General features: G+C 44.7%; 1 protein-coding gene across 1 annotated transcript in view; it reads right to left on the reverse strand.

Moving 5' to 3' along the window:
* Positions 1-1,561: 1,561 nt before the first annotated feature.
* LOC143289179 (uncharacterized) overlaps positions 1,562-9,976 on the reverse strand; it is a 220,710-nt gene continuing 212,295 nt past the window's right edge. Inside the window, exons 4-6 of the mRNA XM_076598105.1 lie at positions 4,176-4,274; positions 3,305-3,428; positions 1,562-2,047 (exon numbers count right to left, since the gene is read on the reverse strand). Of these exons, the coding sequence (XP_076454220.1) occupies positions 1,699-2,047; positions 3,305-3,428; positions 4,176-4,274 (572 nt within the window). The 3' untranslated portion in view covers positions 1,562-1,698. The remainder of the gene's footprint in view (positions 2,048-3,304; positions 3,429-4,175; positions 4,275-9,976) is intronic.

Raw genomic sequence — 9,976 nt, forward strand, 5'->3', positions numbered from 1 at the left:
CGTGCACTTCCGTTTTACACCTGGCCATTCTTCCACACTGTAACAGGACCATCATTCCCACAGCGGAATGCAAAACAAAATGTCGCCAAACTTGTTTAGAAATGATGGAAATAAAACGGACAAAAAAAAAGAAAAAAGAAAAAAAAAGAGCAACATTTAAATTAAAAAGACTCTAACACACACCAGTCTTTAAAACAGAAGCTTCTCCAAACCACGTGGACAACAAGGTTTGTTGTTCCTTTTCACTTGGTTCGAGGCAATTTTCCAAGAATTGTTTTAACCCACTCCAATCCCATCACACACACACACACACTCACACACACACACACACACACCACATCCAGGACTCCACCCCGCCTCGAACCGCTACGAAACCTTCAAAAACACAAGTACCCCAGCATTGGAAAACGAGTGATCTGAAGTTATAAGGGCGCCAGCCAGAATGCTACTTAACTCAACTTCCCCCGTCTGACATCCACAAGTCAATCCCTTAACCACTCTCCTTCGTCGTCGTCGTCTTCTTCTTCGTCTTCTTCTTCTTCTTCTGAGTTCGTGGGTGGCAACAGCCACGTACATAGGAGTGGGAATTGTTTTACGTGTGTGACCGATTTTACACCGACATGCCGGCAGCCATACTCCGTTTTCGGGGATAACTACCCCCCCCCCTTCCTATTCCTAAAGGTCTGGCCTCACCCCTCCAGAACCCAAAACCCCTCTGGATTTTCTTTTAACAACAGGTAGGTGAGAAACAATTTCATTCTCAGGATTACAGAACACGTAACGATAACAGCAACATCATCATCAACAACAACAACAACAACAACAAAACGAAACACAGTGATGAAACGGATGGTCCCCCACATCGCTCACAACGCCCTCATTCTCTCCTTATCCTTTTGTGTCAACAACTCCCATCAATCCCCCCCCCCCCCCCGGTCCCCCCAACTACCTCCCTCCAATAGCCCCCTACACCCCCCAACCCCCTCCCCCCCCACCCCTCACGCCCCCGACACACACATACACACACACTCTGTCCCCGTCCTTCATGTGATCGCTACCTATGCTGTCCTGCATCACCCTACCCACCCACCCACACACCGTTCCCCCCCAACCTCCCCTCCCCCACACCCACACCGTTCCCCCCCCCCGCCCCTCAGCGTTCCCCCTCACCCCCCCCCCCCACACACACATTGCCCCCACCCCTACACCCCCCGTATCCCCCCACACCGTTCCCCCCACCCACCCCAACTCCCCAAACCCACACGAACACACGGATGTCTCAAAGAATGTTTCACAACAAACCACCACACCCCTCTCTCTCTTCCTCCCTCCACTCTCTCTTCCACCATCCCTCTCTTTCTCTCTTCCTCCCTCCCTCTTCCTCCATCCCTCTCTCTCTTCCTCTGTCCCTATCATTCTCCCCCTCTCCCTCGCCCCTCCTCCCTCTCTCCACTGCCCTCTCTATCCCTACCCCCTCTCCCTCCCTCCCACTTTCATTCTTTCCCTCCTTCCCCCTCTTTCTTCCAATCTCTCCACGCACTCTTATTCTTCCCCCCCTCCCCGCCCCCCCCCCCTCTCTCTCTCTCACTCGTTCTGTATCCCTCTCCAACTCTATATCTCTCACCCACACACACACACACTCTCTCTCTCTCACACACACACACTCTTTCTCTCAGTCTCTCGGTGTCTCTCTCTCTCTCAGAGCTTGAAGAGCCCGAAGTAGTTAGACTTGGGGTCCAGGGCCATCATGGTCAGGTTGGACACCTTGACGAATACCTCGTCCCCTTGTCGCAGGTGGAAGACGGCCCCCAGGTAGCTGGTGTACTCCCCGAAGGCCCGGTTGGGGCCCCAGCACTTGGTGATGGAGTTCTGCACCAGTTTCTCCTCGCCCCCGTTGGGGTAGATGATGTTGTAGCGGTACAGGTAGTGCGACAGGCTGGGGGACTCCGTGCCGTAGGCTCCGGCCGAGGACGGGCTTCTCCCGCTGCCTCCGCCGCCGCCCGAGCCGCCGTTGCTGGGACTGAGCACCTCCAGGAAGGCCACCTGGCTGTGAACGGAAGTGGCAGAGATGGTGAGGGATGGTGATAGGTTTGGTTGGTGGTGATGGTGTTGGTGGTGTTGTTGTTGGTGGTGGTGTTGTTGTGGTTGTGGTGGTGGGTGTTGGTGGTTGTGGTGTTGGTGTACGTGGTTGTGGTGGTGGGTGTTGGTGTTGGTGTTGGAGGTGTTGGTGGTGGTGTTGGTGGTGGTGTTGGTGTTGGTGGCGGTGATGGCGGTGATGATGAGGGTTATAATGACAACTACTATAACAAAGTATAATTAAAGATGATACGAAGAGGTAGAAAAGGAAGAAGAAGAGGAGGGGAAGGAGGAGGAGGAGGAGGAGGAGGAGGAGGAGGAGAGAAACAACAACAACAATAAAAAAATAACAATAATAATAATTATAACAATGATGAGTCTACTACTACTACGACTACAATTGGACTAATGATAGATAACATAAAACAACTTGACAGAAACACACCACACCACACCACACCACACCACACCACACCACACCACACCACACCACATCACACCACACCACACCACACCACACCACACCACACCACACCACACCACACCACAACACATCACACCACACCACACCACATCACACCACACCACACCACATCACACCAGACCACACCACACCACACCACATCACACCACATCACACCAGACCACACCACAACACACCACATCACACCACGCCACACCACACCACAACACACCAGACCACACCACACCACACCACACCACAACATATCACAACACACCACACCACATCACACCACACCACACCACACCACACCTCACCACACCACACCACATCACACCAGACCACACCACACCACACCACACCACATCACACCAGACCACACCACAACACATCACAACACACCACATCACACCACACCACACCACACCACAACATAACGACACCACACCACACCGCACACCACACCACACCACACACGACAACGCAACACGCCACACCACACCACACCATACCACGCACGACAACGCAACACACCACACCACAACACACCACACCATAACACAACACACCACACCACACAACAAAACACACCACACAACACACCACACCACACACCGCAACACACCACACCACACACCACAACACGCCACATCACACCACACACCACAACACAACACACCACACCAAACCACACCACACCACACCACACCACACAACACAACACACCTCAGCACAGCACAGCACAGCACAGCACAGCACACATACCTGTAGACATAGTACAGGCCGTCGTCCGGCACGACAATACGACCATAGCGGTAGGTGACGTGGTTGATGAAGGCCAGGTCTTCACGGTAGATCCACATGCTGATCGGGAACTGGCGGCCGGGAGCTGTCGTCGTCAGCAACGTTGGTAGCGGGGAAAGAAAAGACAGGGAGACAATTTATAAATGAAATGTCAGTCAGTGCAGACATTGGTTTCTCTCTATCTCTCTCTCTCTCTCTCTCTCTCTCTCTCTCTCTCTCTGTGTGTGTGTGTGTGTGTGTGTGTGTGTGTGTGTGTGTGTGTGTGTGTGTGTGTGTAGGGGGTGGGGTGTGTGTGTGTGTGTGTGTGTGTGTGTGTATCCAAGCACTACAGTCAAATAATGTTTTGGTGAGGGTTTTTGTTGTTGCTGTTGTTGTTTCAGCTTTTTCTTATATTTTGTTGTTTGCATGCCGTTGTTATCATCACTTGTGGATGACTAAAGTGTTATTTTAAAGTTATGTGAGTAGTGGTGGCTATGGAAGAAATCCAAATGGCTGCCGAATAATGAATGCATTTAACGAATGGAGTGGTCAGTACTGTGCATGCTCGCATAATAATCTGTTATATGGACTTGATATAACAATGATAGGACCTTCACTCTGGTGGATTGTAACAGAGGAGGATTGGTCCTGTTCTTTTTTTGTTCCGTGTGTTTAATGTCCCATCACGGCGCAAGTGATTGTGGACATTTAGTTCAAGTGCACACACACACGCACACACAAACAAACATACACACGCTAGCGCACACTCACACACGCAAATATACACCAACACACACACACACACACACACACACACACACACACACACACACACACACACACACACACGGACCTTGGTTCTGGTCCTGTCTCTGGGGGTAGCCCATCAGATGTGCAGCAGGTTTGTCCTGAGGATCGTCACTGCTGGAGGACTGCCGCATCGAGATGTGACCTGCAACACACAACACATACATACATCACTACTGGAGGACAACACACAACACACACATCACTACTGGAGGACAACACACAACACATACATCACTACTGGAGGACAACACACAACACATACATCACTACTGGAGGACAACACACAACACGCATTTACATCACAGCTGCAGGACAACACACAACACATACATCACTACTGGAGGACAACACACAACACATACATCACTACTGGAGGACAACACACAACACACAACACGTACATACATCACAGCTGGAGGACAACACACAACACATACATCAATACTGGAGGACAACACACAACACAGACATCATTACTGGAGGACAACACACAACACATACATCACTGCTGGAGGACAAAACACAACACACAACACATACATCAATACTGGCGGACAACACACAACACAGACATCATTACTGGAGGACAACACACACCACATACATCACAGCTGGAGGACAACACACAACACATACATCACAGCTGGAGGACAACACACAACACATACATCACTACTGGAGGACAACACACAACACATACATCACTGCTGGAGGACAACATACAACACATACATCATTACTGGAGAACTGCCGCATGGTAATGTGACCTGCAACACACAACACATACACACACATCTACAAAATGATCTCCAACAACAACAGCAACAACAACAACAACAAAACAACCCCTCCCCCCAAAAAAAACAACAACAAAACAACAACCCCAAACCAAACAAACAAAAAACAACAACATAAAATTTTCTTCTTCTTCTTCTTCCTCTCGCTCCGCCTTCTTCAAGAGCATTATATCTCCCACGAGAACGCCTGTGTCGACAAGTGTGTGGAAGGGGTGGGGGAGTATCATTATCGTTTTTTTCTCTTTTTCTTTTTGTTTTGTCTTTTCATTTTTTTTTTTTTTTTTTCAGTTAAGGCATTATTATGATATGGCTGTCTGCGGTGGAAGGTGATGTTCCCCTAACATAACCCTGCAGACACACACAGAAGAGGCCGAGACGAAGGAAGAACATGTTGGGGTGGTATTAAGTGGGGGTGTTTAAGTCTCGTAGCGTTTTATAGCAGGTGTGTGGAAAATGTTATTGCCTTCCACTTGAAGGCTTCGGTTTTTTTTTTTTTTTTTTTTTTTTTTAATGAAATAAGGTGAGAAATCCACTCCCCTCTTTTCCTTTCCCATCCTCTCTCGACGCCCCCTCCTCTCCACCCCCCTCTTCCTTTCGCCTTCACCCCTCCAACCCCACCCACCCCCCCTACCCCAGGTCACCCCCCCCCCGCCCCATCTCCCACTCCCGCCCCCCCTCCCAAACGATCCTTGGTGGTGAAACAATGAGTTGATTGTCTGTAAGGCTCACTGCAGAAAGAGAGAGGGAACGGAAAAATAGAATGAAAGAAAGACGAGAAGAAAAGAAAGAAAGAAATAAAGAAAGGAAAACGAGAAGGGAAGAAAGAAAGAAAAGAAGACAGATATATTGATCAACAGACTGACAGAAAGAAAGAAAGAAAGAAAAGAAGACATGTATATTGATCAACAGACTGACTGACAGAAAGAGAGAAAGAAAGAAAGAAAGAAAGAAGGAAAGAAAGAAAGAAAAGAAGACAGGTATATTGATCAACAGACTGACAGACAGAAAGAAAGAAAGGAAGAAAGAAAGAAAAGAAGACGGGTATATTGATCAACAGACTGACAGAGAGAAAGAAAGAAAGAAAGAAAGAAAGAAAGAAAGAAAGAAAAGAAGACAGGTATATTGATCAACAGACTGACAGAAAGAAAGAAAGAAAGAAAGAAAGAAAAGAAGACATGTATATTGATCAACAGACTGACTGACAGAAAGAGAGAAAGAAAGAAAGAAAGAAAGAAAGAAAGAAAGAAAGAAAAGAAGACAGGTATATTGATCAACAGACTGACTGACAGAAAGAAAGAAAGAAAGAAAGAAAGAAAGAAAGAAAAGAACACAGGTATATTGATCAACAGACTGACTGACAGAGAGAAAGAAAGAAAGAAAGAAAGAAAGAAAAGAAGACAGGTATATTGATCAACAGACTGACTGACAGAAAGAAAGAAAGAAAGAAAGAAAAGAAGACATGTATATTGATCAAGAGACTGACTGACAGAAAGAAAGAAAGAAAGAAAGAAAGAAAGAAAGAAAGAAAGAAAGAAAGAAAAGAAGACATGTGTATTGATCAACAGACTGACTGACAGAAAGAAAGAAAGAAAGAAAGAAAAAAAGACATGTGTATTGATCAACAGACTGACTGACAGAAAGAAAGAAAGAAAGAAAGAAAGAAAGAAAGAAAGAAAGAAAAGAAGACAGGTATATTGATCAAGAGACTGACTGACAGAAAGAAAGAAAGAAAGAAAGAAAGAAAGAAAGAAAAGAAGACAGGTATATTGATCAACAGACTGACTGACAGAAAGAAAGAAAGAAAGAAAGAAAGAAAGAAAGAAAAGAAGACAGGTATATTGATCAACAGACTGACTGACAGAAAGAAAGAAAGAAAGAAAGAAAGAAAGAAAGAAAGAAAAGAAGACAGGTATATTGATCAACACACTGACAGAAAGAAAGAAAGAAAGAAAGAAAGAAAGAAAGAAAGAAAGAAAAGAAGACAGATATATTGATCAACAGACTGAGAGACAGAAAGAAAGAAAGAAAGAAAGAAAGAAAGAAAAGAAGACAGGTATATTGATCAACAGACTGACTGACAGAAAGAAAGAAAGAAAGAAAGAAAGAAAGAAAGAAAGAAAGAAAAGAAGACATGTATATTGATCAACAGACTGACTGACAGAAAGAAAGAAAGAAAGAAAGAAAGAAAGAAAAGAAGACATGTATATTGATCAACAGACTGACAGAAAGAAAGAAAGAAAAGAAGACATGTATATTGATCAACAGACTGACTGACAGAAAGAAAGAAAGAAAGAAAGAAAAGAAGACAGGTATATTGATCAACACACTGACTGACAGAAAGAAAGAAAGAAAGAAAGAAAGAAAGAAAGAAAGAAAGAAAGAAAGAAAAGAAGACAGGTATATTGATCAAGAAACTGACTGACAGAAAGAAAGAAAGAAAGAAAGAAAGAAAGAACGAAAAGAAGACAGGTATATTGATCAACAGACTGACTGACAGAAAGAAAGAAAGAAAGAAAGAAAGAAAGAAAGAAAGAAAGAGAGAACGAAAAGAAGACAGGTATATTGATCAACACACTGACAGAAAGAGAGAACGAAAAGAAGACAAACACTGACTGACTGACTGGAAGAAAGGAGAAAGAAAGAAAGCAAGAAAGAAAGAAGACAGATATATTGACTAACTGGTTTACTGACTGACTGACTTACATACTGAATGAATGAGTGAAAGAAAGAAAGAAAGAAAGAGTACACACGGAGGAGTACCTGTCCAAGGGCCGTATCACCAAATCAGCCAAGTTTTACAGGACAGCAAATTGAAAGTTTTCAATGTGGTTACAAAAAACATTGATAACCATCAATATGTTCATGTTTGATATCAGCAGAAAGATCATTCAATTCTGTTTAGTGATCAATGAGGTTTCATTCAATCTATTTCTTAATCTTTGTATAATCAACAGTTACGTGAACTATACGCATGTCTTTGTGCATTCCCGTTGAGATACAGTGGGCACCCATTTTATCCTGTCAAAAGGACAGTAGCTACAACTGCCACGCTAAGGCACGGACAGTAAGAAAGGTCGGGTTTCAGAAACAATCGGCCTGGTAGCCGTAAAAAAAAAATGTTGAAGGTGGCTGGATCTACAGAAGTAGCCACCAATGGCTGCTGCCTAAGAGCCGTATGTAAACTTAAGGCCCAGGTAAGAGCAAAGATTCCAAAGAAATCACGGACTGCTTTTACGCAGGGTGGTTTCGTTGGCAAATGTTCTCACAACGTGTGCATAAACATCACGGTTATAATGAGAAACGGTTCTGTTGCGGTGAGGAGATAGTGGTCACTGGGACCACACTTGCTGCCACTGAGTCCTATCTGCACAGGATAGTCCTTCTACTTCAAATATCCATACAATATTAAAGTGAAAGGTAAAAATGATTGTTTCTCACTTAAGCAAGAATGGAACAAACTCAACAGCGCTGTTCCACACACACACACACACACACACCCACACACACACACACACAGATAGGCACACAGACAGACAGACAGACAGTGAGAGACAATAGACCAACAGAGAGAAACAGACGCACAGAAACACAGAGACAAACCTCACCTATCACAAGGCTGACAGCCAGAAGACACAGTGTGAATTTCATTGTGACTTGAGGTTGACACGAAAACTGAAAGCTACTGACCCAAGGCAAAACCGTTCACAATGTGAGACCCACAGGATGTGGAGCATCTTTATATATATACAGTGCAGTGCGAAAGGTTATCCCGCTGTAAACTGAGCTTGATTTCCTTTTCAAAGTAATTTTCTGTATTTTTTATCGCCATCAAAAATCCGTTTGTAAATGTCAATCCACCAACCTGTCTCCTCTCGGGTTGTCTGTCTCTCTATTGTCCCCTCCTCCCTCCCTCTCTTTTCTTTCTCTCCTCTCTCTTTGCCCCTGTCTCCATCTTTCTATATGTTCAAATGGACCGCTCTCTCTCTCTCTCTCTCTCTCTCTCTCTCTCTCTCTCTCTCTCACGCTCTGTGTTTGTGTGTGTGTGAGAGAGAGAGGGGGTGGGGAGACGGAGAGTGAGACAGAGACAGACAGAGACACAGAAACAGAGAACGAGACATGTATAAACACAAAGGAAATCATACTTTCTCCTACCGAACTCTCTCTCTCCGTGTCAAAAGCATAGTTTAAGTTCAATCATATTCCAAAATTGCTGGCAATTTCGAAACACAGTGTACCGTCATTGTAATAATTGTGGCATTTTTCAGACAGGGTGCAGGGTGTATGTGTGGTGTGGGGAGGGTGGGGAGGAGCAGGGGGGGGGGAGGAGCAGGAGGGGGCGAGCGGGGGGGGGAGGGTTGTGGAGGGGGGGGGGGGGCATGAGAAAGGTCAGAAAAGTAGAAGAGTTTGGCAGAAGTATTTGCACACCTAAAATGACTGTTGCGGTCGGCCTACACTGGATGCCTATCATTCTCTACATCGATATTCAGTTCGGATAGAAATACATAAAGTCTGCTACATAGATTTCAGGAAGACCCAGTGTGACCCTTAACATTGATAATTATTCAGTTCGGATAGAAATACATAAAGTCTACTACATAGATTTCAGGAAGACCCAGTCTGACCCTTAACATTGATATTTCGTTTGGATAGAAATACATAAAGTCTACTACATAGATTTCAGGAAGACCCAGTGTGACCCTTAACATCGATATTCAGTCTGGATAGAAATACATAAAGTCTGCTACATAGATTTCAGGAAGACTCAGTCTGACCCTTAACATTGATATTCAGTCTGGATAGAAATACATAAAGTCTGCTACATAGATTTCAGGAAGACCCAGTCTGACCCTTAACATTGATATTCAGTTTGGATAGAAATACATAAAGTCTGCTACATAGATTTCAGGAAGACCCAGTCTGACCCTTAACATTGATATTTCGTTTGGATAGAAATACATAAAGTCTACTACATAGATTTCAGGAAGACCCAGTCTGACCCTTAACATTGATATTTCGTTTGGATAGAAATACATAAAGTCTACTACAT

The sequence above is a fragment of the Babylonia areolata genome, chromosome 13 (genome assembly GCF_041734735.1).
Source record: "Babylonia areolata isolate BAREFJ2019XMU chromosome 13, ASM4173473v1, whole genome shotgun sequence".
Taxonomy (NCBI): Eukaryota; Metazoa; Mollusca; class Gastropoda; order Neogastropoda; family Buccinidae; genus Babylonia; species Babylonia areolata.